This window comes from Strix uralensis, chromosome 6, assembly GCF_047716275.1.
Source record: "Strix uralensis isolate ZFMK-TIS-50842 chromosome 6, bStrUra1, whole genome shotgun sequence".
Taxonomy (NCBI): domain Eukaryota; kingdom Metazoa; phylum Chordata; class Aves; order Strigiformes; family Strigidae; genus Strix; species Strix uralensis.
The window spans coordinates 4166353-4183141 of NC_133977.1; the positions used below are offsets into that span (position 1 = coordinate 4166353).

Consider the following 16789-nt stretch of genomic DNA (forward strand, 5'->3'; position numbering starts at 1 on the left):
AAATGCAGCACGAATCTGAACTGACCGAGTTGGGTGGGTTGTCTGGCTGCCTCTAGCACTAGGAACCAGTTATTGGCTCTGATGGTAGAAATGGGTCTTAAAATTCCTGTTTCTTTTTCTCTCTTGACCACTTTAAGGTAGCTTAATGCTGCTAAGAGTTGCATGAAAGGGGTTTTAGTGCCAAGGGGATTCAAATATAGGTAAGAGTTGGTGTCCTGGCTGCTTTGAAGGTGGTAACGCAAGTCCTTTTGGTTTCAACAAGGCCAAGATTGCCTTCCTGCTGTCTGGCACCCACAAACTCTCAGCCTTACTCTGCACGAGTGTAAGCATGTGTGCAAGGTGCAGCACAGAGGAGAATCAAGTACCCCATTTCCTGCGCAAAACCGAAAACTGCTTTGCATGTTATAGAAATGCTTTTTATTTTCCTCACCCACGACCTGCTTTTTATCACATAACCTCTTACCGTTAATTTGCCTAACAGACATTGACCGCCCTAAAGGACTAACATTCACTGAGGTGGATGTTGATTCCATCAAAATTGCTTGGGAAAGCCCGCAGGGGCAAGTCACCAGGTACAGGGTGACCTACTCAAGCCCTGAGGATGGAATCCATGAGCTATTGCCGGCCCCAGGTGGCGAAGAAGACACTGCTGAGCTGCATGGCCTCAGGCCAGGTTCTGAGTACACTATCAATATCGTTGCCATATACGATGACATGGAGAGCCTGCCCCTGACTGGGACCCAGTCCACAGGTACACCTTTAACTACACCACCCAGCAGGCCATGGCAGCAGTGGCTTCTGCCCTGTTGGGTGAAGTGTGCTTCCATGCGCAACTGGTGCTCCACGCCGGGGAAGCCCCAGGGGCAGCCGAGGGGATGTGATGGCGCTTGAGAGATGGCTTAGCTGGTGCTGGAGAGAGCTGGCTGCCAGCCGAGTCAGCCTGCGTACGTACGCATTGCGGCAGGCGGGGAATGCAGGAAAGATCAGCAGGATTAGAGGAGATGATTCTAGAGAAAGGAGGGATGTTACCTTACAGCCCTTAAGTCCTCAAGTGGATCAGTAATGTGTGGTCGTAGTCACGGAGCCTGATTCATGGTGAACCGCCCTCTCACAACGCTCTTGTCTTTAGGATATGGGGCACCCGCAAGCAGAGGCAGTTACCAACAACAGAGAGATGAGGGCAGCTTTCATCCCCCAGGGTCCTCGCTGCTGGATGGAGCAAAAGATCAGCATGAAGGGCTAGGAGATTGCTTAACCCTCAGGTCTCACAGAGCCTCTAGATCCTTCACTGGCACTGCTCGAAGGACTACAGCCCGTGCGCGTGCCCGCTCCCTGCACTCACATCACCTCTGCGAGAAGAGGACATGCTCCCTTTGGGAGAGTCCCTTATGTGCCAGTCTGATCCAACTCCATGTAGAATACCTTTAAAATTCCTTTGTGAAAATGGAAAAGGAAGCTAATTGCTTGACATAAAATTACTTCCAGCAATATGGAATCTATTGCAAAGCTTCCAGCATTACCAGACATGTCTTTATTACAAAGGTAGCACCTTTGTAATAAAGGTCTCCCGTTCATTTGTGGATGAAAAGTTGGTGCTATAATTCCAGGGGTGTAAAGAAGACAGTGGTTCCTAGTGTACAGATTGTTATACTAAACTGAAGCAAAGCGCTGTAATGATTGAAACAGCTGGCTGACTACCTGCCAGAAATGCAAATACGGTCATTTTTAAAACCCACTCTCTGAGACTTACCCCGTGGGGGCTGTTCAGAAACTTATCTGAAGTCATTCAGGACTTTCCATTGACTCTCATAAGCTTTAGACTGAACTCTGAGCAAAGCAAGAAGGGAGAATTATCTTGTATTTCCACTCTATAAAATTAGAAAACTTCACAACAATGCGCTAATAGTGGGCACTATGGTAAGGTATGTTTTTTCCCTGTTTACAGCCCAAGGATTACCAACAGTAAGGCAAGAAAATGTTTTAATGGACGCTTCTCTTTTTATAAAAACATTTGTTTTAAAGGTATTGGATGTGTTAGCTCATGAACAGACTCTTGCGTGATGAGCCTTATGGCCACCACAGCTCTGCTTTTCCATTGCCTTGCTCTCTGTGTAGTAATTTACACTTGTGTAAGTGGCTGTAAAATGCTTCCCCTCTGCATTTGCAGTATTTTTATATCCTCTTTGCGGTTCCTGAGCCTGCTTCCTACTTACTTTTGTAAATCATCCATTGTATTTTAGAAATGAACAGAGATAGGCAAGTGAAGCAGGACTAAACTATTAGCTGTATGATGAAAAGCAGAGACAGGCAGGAGAATTAAACCACACTGTCCTCCTACAGATTTAAGTACTTCCCAAAGCCTTCACCTTATATCACAGCAAGTGTTGTCACTTGCCTAACTTCAGTTCAAGCACAGAGATCTCCTTATTTTTACTAAAAAGTGTTACGGTAGATTGGAGAATCTCCTCCTGAATACCTTGTCCCCTTGCACGGTGCTTTATGCCTGTGTTTGCAGAAGGCACGCCACTTTCCTGCCCATATATTTCAGGCCTAAACCTGTCTCATGTTCAGGAGAGAATATTGTTTTATTCAAGACTGTCATCCTTAAATTAACCGTGTGCCAATCTGGATTTTTGCAGCAATTCCACCTCCAACAAACCTGAAGTTTACTCAGGTAACTCCCACCAGTCTTACCGTCAACTGGAATGCACCAAACGTTCGCCTTACTGGCTACAGAGTCAGAGTGAATCCCAAAGAAAAGACTGGTCCTATGAAAGAAATCAACCTTTCTCCGGACAGTACATCTGCTGTCGTGTCTGGATTAATGGTAACTCTTTTCTTTGTGAAATGCAGACTGCATTGTGGGAAGGACATATTAGGAGAACTTGAAGCAATTTCAGATTCCTGGGTCAGGAACCTCAGTTGGAGTAGGTCATTTCAGCTCCTAAGGGTCTGGCTCTGTTTGAAGTCTGACTAGCCATCAGCTGTAACTGCTTGTTACCATAGTTTTTAAAAGGCAAGGAACTGGCCTGCTGAATCTTCATTCTTTCCCCTTCCTCATTTAGTACAGAGATTGGATGCCTTAATCAAATGCAAATTATCAGGTTCACAATCAACAGTAACCCAGTAAAATGCTTTTACTCATCTTTCACAAAAGAGGTCAGATAAAGTAACCTAATGCAGAGGTTTTCCAGCTGTGAAATGGGAGCTCTGGCAGTCTATTGCCTATTTTTAAGAACTGTGCAAAATGTAACTAAAAAATTCAAGTCTTTTGTGAGTAGGCTTAAATTTGCTATATAGCCATCTTCTCCACTGGAAACATTTCAGGAGTTCCTGAACTCGAAAAGGCTGAAAATCACTGCTTTTATGATTCCTGCTATCTTAAAAAGCTACTGATCTGTTTTTAAGGAGTTTTATGAATCATTTTCAAAAATGAGCCTTAAAAAAACATTCTAATCTAAGTGGACTCCTGATCTGATGCAGTCAAGGACGAAAGACCAGGCTGTAACTTCCACCGTTCTCTGTTTTTCACAGCAAGAGGACCTTATCATAGCAAATGGCATCCATTAACCCCAGGAAAAACAGGATGTAAATTAGCTTTTTCTGAAGAATAAGCTTTGAAGCACAGATTCCAAAATGAAGGATGACAAATAAGCTTCTTCCAGGATTTCCTCTCCTCCTGGGTGTGCACATGTGCACTACTAGTATTATCAACAACACTGTTTATCAGGGTCCATGTCTACTCTTTTACTACAGCTGGAAATAATTAGAATTACCCCATCAATCCTTCACTGGTTTCAGTTATTTTGAGGTTTCATACTTCAGTAACTGGCGACTGAGAAGTGTGGCTCCACCAAACACTGAATGAGGGCAGGAGTATTTCCCACTGTGCTAGGTCCTTCTCATAACATGGCATAACTTTGTCCACTCCAGGTAGCAACCAAGTATGAAGTGAGCGTGTATGCCCTGAAGGACTCTCTGACCAGCCGACCAGCCCAGGGGGTGGTCACCACTCTTGAAAGTAAGTAGTGATCCTCCACAACTGACCAGTTAGTATTGTGCTGGGTACAGAGGCAGAGATCTTACCATCTCAAGAGTAGGGCTCTCTACAAAGCTCCAGTAAAGGCCTTCACAAACACTTAGCTAGTAGGATTCACAGTCCCCATAGTACTGACAGCAGACCTTTTCCTCCTGGTGCAGATGTTAGTCCCCCTCGCAGGGCCCGTGTGACAGATGCCACCGAGACAACCATCACCATTACCTGGAGAACCAAGACTGAGACCATCACTGGCTTCCAAGTTGATGCTGTCCCAGCAAGTGGCCAGAACCCCATTCAAAGGACTATCAGCCCTGAAGTTAGGAGTTACACTATCACTGGTAAGTGAGGTGCTTCTGCAGGTGCAGGAGTTTCCAGGGTCATACCAGAAGGTACACTGGGTTCTTGTTTTGTAGTTGAATTTCCTTGATGAGAAATACTGTAGGAACAAAAGGCGGGGGGGGGGGGGGGGGGGGGAAATAATCTGAGTCATAAAGACTAGTCTCCAAGAAGAAGTTGTTGAAAGACATTCTGGTGCCCCTTTTAGATGGCTTCCTCAGGTTAGCTAACATTTTATGTTTCAACTTCATTTTAGGCTTGCAACCTGGCAATGACTACAAGATCTACCTTTACACTCTGAACGAGAATGCGCGCAGTTCCCCAGTGGTGATTGATGCCTCCACCGGTAATGATCTTGTCTGACTTTACTGTTTACTGTGTGTTAGCATGAGCAGAAGTTACATATGGTCAGGCGGAAGTTGTCCATGTCTGATCACATATAATACTTACTATGATTTACAGTAATATGTTTTACTCTTGAGTTTGAGAAGGGTGTCAGAAGATGCAGGTCGGGTGAAGAATATGCTTGCCTTTACTGCATTTGACTTGTTTCCTTTTGTTTTCACCTAGCTATTGATGCTCCCTCTAACCTGCGCTTCCTTACAACCACAAGCAACTCCCTCCTGGCTACCTGGCAGCCTCCACGAGCCAAGATCACAGGCTACATCATCAGATATGAGAAACCTGGCTCACCAGCCAAGGAGGTTCTGCCTCGCCCCCGACCTGGCACCACTGAGGCTACTATTACTGGTACCTGTCTCGTTTTGTTTGGGAACTCTTCATCTGAAACACTTAAATTTGAAGAGAGGGGGAAAAGGCATAATTATAAAATGTGTTGATGGTCAGCTAAGAGAAAGACAAAGCTTTTTTCCTTTAGTGACAGATAGCAGTTTTAGAAGCACATCTGTCCTACAAACACAATGCACTTCTTTGATCAGATCAGCCATCAGATTTGAATAATCCACAGATGTGGTGGCAGTGGAAACAAAAAACTCTCATCCATTCAAGGAAAAAAGCCCATGACGCTGGCCCCCCATCAGTTACACATTCTGAAGATTCATTAGGTTTTGTGTCTGCTGCGTCCATGATCCCAGCTGACATGGTCAGATTTGAAATTTGCTCTGAGGAGCAGGAGGCCAGACTCTTTGTACTGTCCTGAAAACTTCAGATTTAAAATGCACATACCCATACTATAGCTGTACCCACCTCTCATTCTGCCTTAGATCCCACACATAATCATAAAAGAAAAGCAACCCTTAAATTTAAGATTGCTCTGTGTCCTTCCTCCCTCCCTAGGTTTGGAACCTGGAACCGAATACATCATCTACATCATTGCTGTGAAGAACAATCAAAAGAGTGAACCATTGGTTGGCAGAAAAAGGACAGGTAAAACAAAGCTCTGGATTGTTGTGTGCCAATAGGAGATTATGTCTTCCACTTGGGGAATATAATCTCAGGACTGAAATAATAATGTTATTTAAAATACCCTGTTCACACCATTCAGCTGCACCATTTTTATGAGTCAAACAGGCTTTGTAAGGAAGTTTTCCTTTCTAGGATGGAAGAGGTAAGATTCTGAAGTTACATTAATCACATTTAGTTGTGTTTGAACTCTAAGAACAGAACAACATGCTTGGTGCTTGATTCTTGCCTGGGTACCTAATTGATAATTAAATCAGGGTTAACACTCATTTCCATCTAGCACATGATGGCATCAAAGGCAGAATCCGTTAATGTGTTGCCCAGTGCATTTCTCTTTACACTCTCCACAGTGTGAGAATGAGATACCTGTAGCAAGCAAAATACTAGCTGTATATCCAAATGTGATCAAGGAACTAGTTTCTTACTCCACACCAGTGATTTTTCTTAAACTGATAACCTGTGAATATCTCTTGTAATTATTTCTTCTTCTCAATTTGAGCAGTGGTGGCTTCTTTGGGTTGCAGTGTTCAAAACTGTTGCTCAGCTGTATGAAAATTTCATACCAACACACTTCTTATGCCTATGTATGAAAGACAGACATATATTTATATAGTATATAAATATATAGAGAGATATAAATGACCCTCACAAACACAATGAGGTTATAAAAAGTGTGTTGCATCTTGGGATGATTGCTAATCTTTGATGCTTGGAGCAGTGTACAGCAGCCACTCTAGCTGTTTAATATACCACTGTTAATTTGCCACGCTTTGCTTTATGGCTTCTAACCTTTCTTTGGCTAGATGAGCTTCCCACGTTGATTACCGGACCACACCCCAACCAACGTGACATTCTTGACGTACCTTCCATTGACGAGGGGACCCCTTACCTCACAAACAATAGGTATGACAATGGAAACGGTATCCAACTTCCAGGCACCTCTGGGCACCCGCAGACAATAGGACACCAGGGTCAACAAGTCTTCTTTGAAGAGCACGGCTACAGACGGCCTGTACCCACTACAGCAACTCCCCTGAGGCCAGGGTCAAGACGGCAGCCACCAAACGTAGACGAAGCGATTGAAATCCCTGGGTACCAAGTGCCTATCATAGTTGAACCTTCCTACCCTCACTCCCGTGGGCCCAGGCGCAACGACACCACGGGTCAAGAAGCTCTTTCTCAGACAACCATCTCATGGAGGCCGTTGCTGGAGAGCTCTGAATACATCATCTCATGTCAGCCGGTCAGCCAGGATGAAGATACTCTGCAGGTAACGGAACTGTCTTGGCACGGGAACGGTGTGAGCCTCACCTGTGGCGGCAGATGTCTCCTGGGAGTCCAGCCCTCTACTGTGTTAAAGGAGTGACAGTTGGGTTTGGTTTATAGAGTCATTGACATGTAGCTGAGAGCAGGATGAAGGCTTCCCTCCTCTCCTTCATGGAGAGAGCTACAGGATAAAACTGCTAAACCAGAAAGCCCTTGAAATGCTGTCAGTATCAACCAGGGAAGGGGGCAGTCAGGGAGGTGACTGGGAGTTTCAGAGACTGAGGTTCTACTTCTCCAAACCAAAGACTCCCTTAGCCCTTCTTCTTTGTCTCCCTTGGTTTCTGTTTCCCTGAAATGGCAGTAATAACATATCCCTCATGAACCCCATAGCCCAGAGTAGTCAAGTTTAACTTGGTATTTATTCTGTGAAGTTCTCAGAATGTCTAAGGGCAATGGTGTGGTGCCAGCATGGTATAGAGCATCGAAGGCAACCTAAACGCCCTGTCTTTCCTATGAGTGGGGTGACACCTAAGGAGTAATCACTCTTCCCTTTCCGGTGACTCGGCATTGCCTCCTGTTGCAGTTCAGGGTTCCTGGCACTTCCTCCAGTGCTACGCTCACCGGTCTTACAAGAGGGGCCACCTACAACATCATAGTGGAAGCCCTGAAAGATCACCGGAGACAAAAGGTGCTGGAGGAGGTGGTCACAGTTGGCAATACTGGTAAGTAAAAGCTTTATGGAGTTGAGGTGAACCTGTGCTGTCCCTGCCTCATTTCCCTTACTCAAGGCAACCTGCCTGGTGCCCAGGCTTGAGAACAGTTCAGAAAGGACACTTCTCCGGGCAAAGAGAGTTCATAGCAGGACATGAGGACAAGTGATTTGTGAGGCCCACTGGTTTGGGATGACTTGACACACTGACGGTGTGACTAGAGCTATTCTGATCTGTTGTCTAATCATGAAGAATGTACTTTGAGGCTCCATATGCTCCTCTAGGGTCAGTGCCCAAGAGGGAGCAAGAGATCTGGTATTTGCTGCTCTCAGAGGAAGTTGAGGATCGCAGGTTCCTGCCCAGCAGCGAAGATCTGCTGTCACATAAACACGTCATGCTTGTGGCAAGGTGCTGGTGGCCAGCTTAACTGCTCTGTCAGTCATTTGCCACTGCTGCTGTGTTTGTTGTCCAGCAGCACCGCTAGACCATCCCGAAGGTCTGGCCGCAGGGCAGGCTGCCTGCAGAGATGCTGATGAAGCACAAACAGGCAGCATTTAGAAGCCATGTGACCAACCACAAGTACTTGTGGTCTGAGGCACTTGCCACAGCTGGAAAGCCCAGAGCCCACACACACCCTGTGGGACTTGAGCTTTGCTTTTACCGGCACAGGGGTCTGGTCAACAGCTCTTTTGCTCCCTCCATCTCCTCCTGTGTGTATTTTAAGGTCAAAATGAAGAGGAGGACGGGATGGGAAAAGAGGAAATGAAAAGTTAAGGATTTAATTTGTCCACCCATTAAGCCTCTCCATGCAGCCTCCTACTGCCCTGGGAAATAAGGTTGTTTCTGCCCTTCCAGCACCCCAGTTTTCTGTCACAGACGGAACTGAGAGCATTAACTCTTGACCCTAATTATCACACACTGAACTGCTGGTTGTAAAACACTCACCTTCCAGTCAAGGCACACACCTAAGGTGGAAATCAGTCTGTCCAACATCATGGTCTGGTCCCCTTCTGCCATCCCCCTGCCAGGAGCTAGAATCTGAAGTGCCCCAAGAAAGTGCCCATGCAGCTACCAGCTTCCTGCAGTTCCCCAGCATCGCGCAGCGTGTTTCTCTTAAAAACAGGCTAAGTCAGATTGTTGCTCTCCGGCAGCAAATGCAAAAACTCACACTTGCTTGAAACTTGGCAAATCAAAATGAAAATAGCCTTCGTGTCAAGCTTTTTTATCATTCCACTGCTCTGACACATGCAAATGGAAAATAAATCACAGGGAGTCTGGACTGCTGACAGAACCGTGAAGTATATGCCCATGGGGTAGTTCCATTACTGCCAGGATATTGTGAGGAAAAAAACCACCTCGTGTATTCAGTGAAAAACATTCTCTCTTTCAGTAGTTCCTATTGCTGTGTGTGACACCCGTTTCTTCTCTTTTTGTTCCAGTGTCTGAAGGACTGAACCAGCCAGCGGACGACACCTGCTTTGACACTTACACTGGCTCCTTCTATTCCATTGGCGAGGAATGGGAGCGGTTATCTGAAACTGGCTTTAAGCTCTGGTGTCAGTGTTTAGGCTTTGGCAGTGGTCATTTCAGATGTGATTCTTCTAGTGAGTAGCTTGCTTTTGCCCATCCCTGTCTCCAAGCTCCCTGAGCACTAATGGCATGTTTGACAGAACCAGCCTGGCCCAAACATGATGCAAATGAATGCAGGCTCTTAAGTTTTTAAACCAAAGCAGTGTTTTGCATCATGAGAAATGATGGAAAACTTTGGTTTCTTTTGAGCTGTGCAGCTTATCTAGTATTGCCATTCACTGCATCAGCAACAATCAATATTGTATTGATAAGTACTGGCTTTTTCACTGAAGTTAAACATTTGGTTTTGAGATAGGCAAGATGCCTAAGTGACAGCATCTGAGTAGCCATTTAAGACAGGTTTGAGTGTTAAATTATGGTTGACTTTTCATCTCCTAGTTATTTGCTGCATTGGGCCGGACAGAACTTGTGTGGATTTCAGTGGGTATTACAGCAAGTACAGGGTCTGTTTTGCATTGCAGACAGCATTTGCGAAGCATCTTGCAGAACTAGTTTTCTAATTTTGTCAGCTGCTTTTTTTGAAGCTCTGTCAAGCAGGCAACACCTCTGCCAGGGCACTAAGTTTTATTCTTTGCAGGACTGTGGTTTATGTGGAAGAGTATCAAACTTCATGTAAGGGAATGGACCAAAAGTCTGTGATTGAGTGGTTTAACCCAACACATATCCAACTAATTTAAATCCTGCTTTTAAATTGTGGACTAAGAGGGTATTTCTGCAATTTGCATAGACTCAGAGGAGTGACTGCAGGGAAGACACTTCTTTTACAGGATTAATACTTGTATTTCATCATTTGATACACATGGTTACCCATTGTGTTTCACAGTCTCTGTGATACAGTTTTACTGGGTGTTTGCTCAAAAAAGTGCGTTCAAAATATTTTACTCTCCCTTCTTGCCCCATGTCTATCAAATTCCCTTCAATTTCTCTTCCTCTCCTATTAGCCAAGCCTCCTCTCCCCCTCCCCACTCTTTGTTACATCCTATTTACACTTTTCCTAAGAGCCTCTAGCCCTTTCCTAGAGCTGTAACAGTCCTCAGCAGTTAAAAGCTGCAGGAGTTGAACCCATTTCCAGAAGGAGCCCATTTCTCCTTGGGACTTCCATGAGCTGAAAAGATTCTTTCTCCCACCCCTCTGCTGGTTCCTGAGACAACCCCAAGCTGTTCTCCTCCCGCTGTGTCACTGCAGCGTGGGGGGTAACTCTTGCTCTTGTTCCTCTGCCTGCTCCAGAGTGGTGCCACGATAATGGTGTAAACTACAAGATCGGGGAGAAGTGGGACCGGCAGGGTGAGAATGGCCAGATGATGAGCTGCACCTGCCTTGGAAATGGAAAAGGAGAATTCAAGTGTGAACCTCGTAAGTCTCCTTCTGGTGTTATTTAATTGAGCTCCCATTCCAGAAGTTTCAGCATCTCTGGGCTGTTCCCATTAAGGCCGTGCCATGGGGACAAGTGAAGTATCAGTGTGTTCGATGCAGGTTTTAGAGGCTGAACTGGTGACAGATTGAATCTATTCTCACAAGAGCTGAAAGCATAAAACTCACATTCCTGAGCTTAAAAGGAAGAAAACCCTCTCATTAGCTAAGGTCACAGCACACTCAGCATCTATCTGCCTTCGGCCCTGGAGCCACACACGAGGGACATGTCACTGCACTAAGTGGTGTAGATCACCCTAATCAGTAACACAGGACTTTTCTGCAGGGCCTGTCGCCTTGAGATCCTCTAGACTTCACACTATGAATTAAACTGCATTGCTCTTGTCAGGCAAATACCCTCATGTTCTAGTTTAAAGCTGGAGAGCTATAAAACTGACTGATGTTCCCCCTGCCAGTCTGTGAGCCTCCGGTCGAACAGGGAGAGTGCACTGGCCAGAGGCTCCGAGCAGTTCTGATCGCCAAGCTGCTCTGAGAATGCTTAAAGCCAGGCACAGGCCATGCCACTGAGCTCTGCCTGTCCCTCCACAGATGAGACCACGTGCTACGATGATGGGAAGATGTACCAAGTTGGAGAGCAGTGGCAGAAGGAATACTTTGGGGCCATCTGCTCCTGCACTTGCTACGGGGGACAGCAGGTAAGCAGGAGAGATGTGGCATGCTGAACACAGGGATGGGGCAGAGGAGGCTGTGCTGGAGCGCGGTCCTAAGGCTCTGGGGTTTCAGGGCAGGTGGTGTCTAATGCCTGGCCAAAATGAGCCCATATAGAAAGAAAGATGATTAGAAGGAGAGCTTAAGTACTGGCATCAGGGCCTGTGTCGTGTAAAGGAGGAGCAACCTCCCTGGTGTTGGTGGAGCCGCAGCCACACGTAGGAATGCTCTGACCGGCGCACGCACCTTCCGTTTCTCTAGGGCTGGCGTTGTGACAACTGCCGCAGACCCAGCGTGGAGGTGGCCCCCGAAGGCTCTGCCGGCCATACCTACACACAGTTTACACAGAGGTACCACCAGGCCACAAACACCGTGAGTACACTTTCTTTCTCTGCCCTCCCTTACTGCGAGTCTGGTCTGTGGCACAGAGCTGTGGGGTCTGTAGAGGGCTCGAGGGGTGAGAACGGCGTGGCAGCTTTCTGTCCGCTCAGAGGTGTGTGATGGCCACTGGCCCAGCAAAGCACCGCTCCGCGTAGCACAGCACACACGCTCGAGCTCCCACTTCCACACACAGCGTTCAGCACCACGCTCACGTCAGCGGGACGTCTCGTTTACTCGGGCTGGGCCGCGCCTGCATGCTCTGGCTGAGGCGGTAGTGCATGGAGTGATTTCCTCGTCTTCACTGGCTGCTGTACACCACCCGTGTGCTTTGTGCTGAGAAAGCTGAACGCCTACGTGGCCTGGCAACAATTCTCAGCCCAAACCACACCACAGACGTGTCCGTCCTTGCAGGACAGAGCGCTAACTGATTTCCTTCCCTCCCGACAGAACGTCAACTGCCCAATTGAGTGTTTCATGCCCCTAGATGTACAGGCAGACACACAACATCCACGGGGAAAGTAACATCCAGCAAGACTTCTTGCGGCCATGGCAACAGACAAACCAAAGTATAAATACCTATCTGCCACCATTACCATCCAAACTGGAGTGATGCTAGCAAAACTGCATCTTTTGAGAATGGCCCTCTGCTCTGGAGCCATTTTCCCAGCTTAAGCTCAACTCACGGCTTCTCCAAGCGCCACTCTTGGAGTGTTTCAGACTTTTCTCATGATTGATAGCGATTGTCTTGGTTTTGGTCAAAGTGTTGAATACCAGTCAGTATTTTCAAATTTAAAGGAAAAAAAAAGGGGGGGAGACGCTGAATCACAAATTGGTGGGGGATCAAAATATTACAGGGGAGGGAGGGTGTAGAAATTAAAGGTTCCCATGCTATGCAAAGAACATGAGTACAACATTACTGAAGTTTAGCAATAGGAAAGTCCACCAAACACTTCTGCTTTCACATAAGCGTGCAGCCAGCAATAAGATAGGAACAGCAAATCCAATCACTGTGATATTTAAAATATGCACAGTCCTAATTCTTTCTCCATGATCCTAGTATTTTTCTAGCTGTATCTTTATATCTCATACTGTTATTTATCAGTTTTGTTCCCCTGACCTTCAAGTGTTTTTATATGGGAATAAAATGTATTGAAGACACTTAGTATGCAGTTGACAAAGAGGAATTTGGTGTAATTATGATCAGTGATTATTTTTATACTGTAAGTGCCAAAGCTTTACTACTGTGGAAAAGAAAAAAACAACTCTTTTAATAAAAAGATTTACAAACCAGACATGTAGTTTAAGTGATTCTCTTTGCTACCACGGAATCTAGGATGAAGATTATTATTCTGAGCTGGAGTAGCATTGCCTTGAAACAAGATGGAACAAACATCTCAATCAAGCGTGAAGCAAACCTCAAGAGAATCTTTGTAGAGCAGTTTGTTAATTAAAGACTTCCAGCTGCACCCCCTGCCCTGGCAGCACGCAGAGCCACTCTGAGTATGTATGCCACGCTGCAGGAGGCAGAGGCTTGCTTGGTGGGAATAGGTGGAAGAGAAAGGCGGGGAGGGAAGGGAAAATAGTCCTTGCTCTAGACATGAACTGAGGTAAAGAGATGGTCCTCGATCCAGCCAGACGCTTAAATACGTAGAATCAAATATGCTTTCAGTGAGTTGCCAAAATCAGTGAATCTTGGATGTGTCCAAAGCTGGGCTGTAGTTGGATGCAGTGCCCCCCACCCCTGCAGGCCCAGAGGGGTGCTGGGTCTCTGAGCCCCTGCTCCAGGCCTCAGGGTGGGGCAGAGCATGCTCATGCCTCTGCCAGGGAGGGTGACTTACCTGTGACCACTAAAGCGTTAGCAGAGGGGTGATGGCACCCTTCCTTCAACTCCCAGCCATTCCATCTCCCTTCGCAGTGTGGTAAATTCAACTAGCTGAATCCAGAACCGAGGCTGTTCAGGTACTGGCACGCACACCCTCAGGCACTGCTGCAGCAGCATCACAGAAATCCTTCCCTTGCCTCTGCAGAAAGTCTTGAGCAACAACAGGGACAGAGAGCACCTGGGCCTGTGGCCCCACATTACAGGCAAAGACTGCTTTCAGGCCTACTGTGCTTCTGCCTCGTGGGGCAGGGAGGGAGGTAAATCAAATTCTCCTCAAAACAAAGCCAGTCTTGATTGCAATGAACAAAGTCAGCAATAAGTGCCTTTTGCTTGCGCTGCTACCGCTGCAAAAACCTGTACAGCATTTGCAAAGGCAGAACATGAGAGCTTCTGTCATGGTTCTTCAGGCCGCCTTCCTCTCGGCTACAAAAGCACTGTATTACCCAAGTCAATGGATTTCTCTGAATAAAGCATAGCATGAAAATAGAATCTGGCTTCTTGACATGAGAAACACACATGGCGGTCGTTTTCACAGGTTGCTATCTATAGAGCAAACAAAACATTTGCAAATAGTGAAATGATTGCAGTAGAAATCAGTTCTATCCCACTAATGTTCAAGAGCCAAATGAGTATCTAAAATACATGAGAACTAAAAATGGCATAGACAGAGGCACAGAAGAATACTTCCCTGTTAAGCTAGATTCCTATTAATTTGTCTTTCCCGAGTGAGGGTTATATATTTTGGACCAGAGACCAGTCGCAAAGATCCCACCTTAGTCACTTTGCAGACACAGAGGGACGGCCCAGCTGAAGGGCAGTCATAGTCCATCCACTCCCCTCACTCTAATGTCACATCGCTTGTAACAGTGACAAACAGCTCCCCCTCCCCGCAGTCAGCATTATGAGATAAAATGATTTAAACACTGCATTTACCTAGCTCCCTGCAGAGGTTTGTCCATGCCTTAAGGCAATGCTGACAATTTCTGTTTAACATTAACTAGCGTAGTGCTGGGTGTGTTGTCATTCAACCAAAGCTTTTATTTCCAGTTAGTTACATCTGAAAACCACTAGCAGAGCACAGCACAGGCAGTAGAAACTTGTGACATCCAAGGTATCAACTGCACGTCCTTCCTTTTAGAAACAATCGGCAACAAAAGGAGCCAAGGTTTTTGAAGGTTCAGCCATGCAGTGCACATAGTGGGAACAGAACAGCAGCTGGACCTTAAAACATAGGCTCGATTTATATCTGTGGTCTGCTTGAGCACTAAGATCAACTAATATTGTCCAAACCAAGTTACCTTCACAGCAGGGGCAGCTGCCGGGTGGGGAAGAAGGGAGCACCTGCCCCTGTTAGCAGGGAGCTTTCAGGCACCCTGGGCTCCCAAACAGCACTTACAGCTAAACCAAGCCCAGGGGCAGTTAAGCCCTCAGTTGTTCTTTTCCAAAAGTGGAGGCGCATGTCTACATGGTTTGTCTTCTCAGCTGACAGAGCTTCGGTTAGAGCACAGGAACAACCAGAGTCAGGACTCTCCACTCCAGGGAGGAGCCCCTTGGTGGCTGAAGGAAAAGAAAGGGGGAAAAGAGAAAAGAAAGGGGGAAAAGAGAAAAGAAAGGGGGAAAAGAGAAAAGAAAGGGGGAAAAGAGAAAAGAAAGGGGGAAAAGAGAAAAGAAAGGGGGAAAAGAGAAAAGAAAGGGGGAAAAGAGAAAAGAAAGAATCCTCTGCTACTGACTGCAAAAGCTGAGAATGATTCCTTCCTGCTCTCACTTTACTTCCACATTTTTGGGAGCTGCTGTTCTGCCAGCACAGGACCTGCCAGGGCCACGGCACCTTATGGTGATGGTGCAAACCAGAGCCTGTCAGCAGCCTCCTCTTCAAAACACATCAACGGAGGGGAGCAGGTCCCCCACCGCGAGAAGAGACATGCCCTTTCCGATGGGAAACAGATCCTAAGCAGAGCTACGCAGTTTGCTTTTAATCATTGCAAATATCAAAGGGAGAAGTCCTTCACTGAGCTAGCAGATCAGCGTACCTCATGAGGAACTGTTACAGACCAACACAGCCCTGTCTTACCGAGAAGCACTCAGCTGGCCAGCTGCACTGGGGGAAGGCTCGTCACCCCCACTGTCAGCAGGGATTTGCTACCAGCAGGGACTGGATCCCCCCTTTTGGGCATCTTTCAGCAGCTTAAAACCTGAGCTGAGCTCACAGAGCAGCGGTTGGAGCCTGGAGGCTGAGGGGAGTCCTCATCGGCCTCTACAGCTCCCTGAAAGGAGGGTGCAGAGGCGGGGGATGAGTCTCTTGACCCAAGGAACAAGCACCAGGACAAGAGGGAATGGCCTCAAGCTGTGCCAGGGCAGGGTTAGACTGGCTCTTAGGAAGGATTTCTTTCCAGAAGGGGTTGTTGGGCGTTGGAATGGGCTGCCCAGGGCAGGGGGGGAGTCCCCATCCCTGGAGGGGTTGAAGAGTCGGGTTGACCCAGCGCTGAGGGATCTGGTGGAGTTGGGAATGGTCAGTGTGAGGTTAATGGTTGGACTGGAGGATCTTCAAGGTCTTTTCCAACCTCACTGATTCTGTGAAACTGTGAGCACAGCCCAGATGAAAGCCATGCCGAAGGGCATAGGGCGTTCCTGCAGGTCACCTCACATCTGGAACCAGAGCAGAGTGTTTTTATCAGCCGTTTGTCAGACAAGCGAGGCAGGGTAGTCAAGGACCCTTGCTGGGGACACAGGACACTTCAGTGCAATTCCCCAATTCCACGGGACTCCTGTATGTCCTTTCACCTTACCCCAGACACAGCAGAAGGCAAAAGCATCCCTCTAGAGATGCTGTGAGACCTTGTGTATGTAGAGAACTGCAAGTAATGGAGCAGGAGATACCACCTTAGTTACACATTTACTAGCACCGGACACAGAAATCTCACCTGGAAGATCAGGACCTATTAACTTCCATCAGTAGATTAAACAGGGCCCCAAGGACAGCAAACAAAGGGTAAATGATAAGCAGGACTACGTGAGAACAGGAGCAGTCAGGTGCTTATTACCAGGCTTTACTGTAGCCAACACCTTAGAAGATGCAGGTAAAGA

The 16789-nt window shown here is 46.8% G+C and overlaps 1 protein-coding gene across 4 annotated transcripts in view; it reads left to right on the top strand.

Moving 5' to 3' along the window:
- FN1 (fibronectin 1) overlaps window positions 1-13115 on the top strand; it is a 54985-nt gene extending 41870 nt beyond the window's left edge. For 2 of the 4 annotated variants that reach the window (XM_074872570.1, XM_074872567.1), the window contains 14 exons: window positions 482-751; window positions 2640-2827; window positions 3934-4021; window positions 4201-4377; window positions 4632-4721; window positions 4946-5125; window positions 5672-5761; window positions 6601-7067; window positions 7647-7785; window positions 9213-9377; window positions 10591-10716; window positions 11323-11429; window positions 11704-11814; window positions 12271-13115. In XM_074872570.1, the coding sequence (XP_074728671.1) occupies window positions 482-751; window positions 2640-2827; window positions 3934-4021; window positions 4201-4377; window positions 4632-4721; window positions 4946-5125; window positions 5672-5761; window positions 6601-7067; window positions 7647-7785; window positions 9213-9377; window positions 10591-10716; window positions 11323-11429; window positions 11704-11814; window positions 12271-12345 (2273 nt within the window). In that variant the 3' untranslated portion in view covers window positions 12346-13115. The remainder of the gene's footprint in view (window positions 1-481; window positions 752-2639; window positions 2828-3933; window positions 4022-4200; window positions 4378-4631; window positions 4722-4945; window positions 5126-5671; window positions 5762-6600; window positions 7068-7646; window positions 7786-9212; window positions 9378-10590; window positions 10717-11322; window positions 11430-11703; window positions 11815-12270) is intronic. The other 2 variants (XM_074872568.1, XM_074872569.1) reach the window with 2 other exon arrangements.
- The last annotated feature ends 3674 nt before the right edge of the window (window positions 13116-16789 follow it).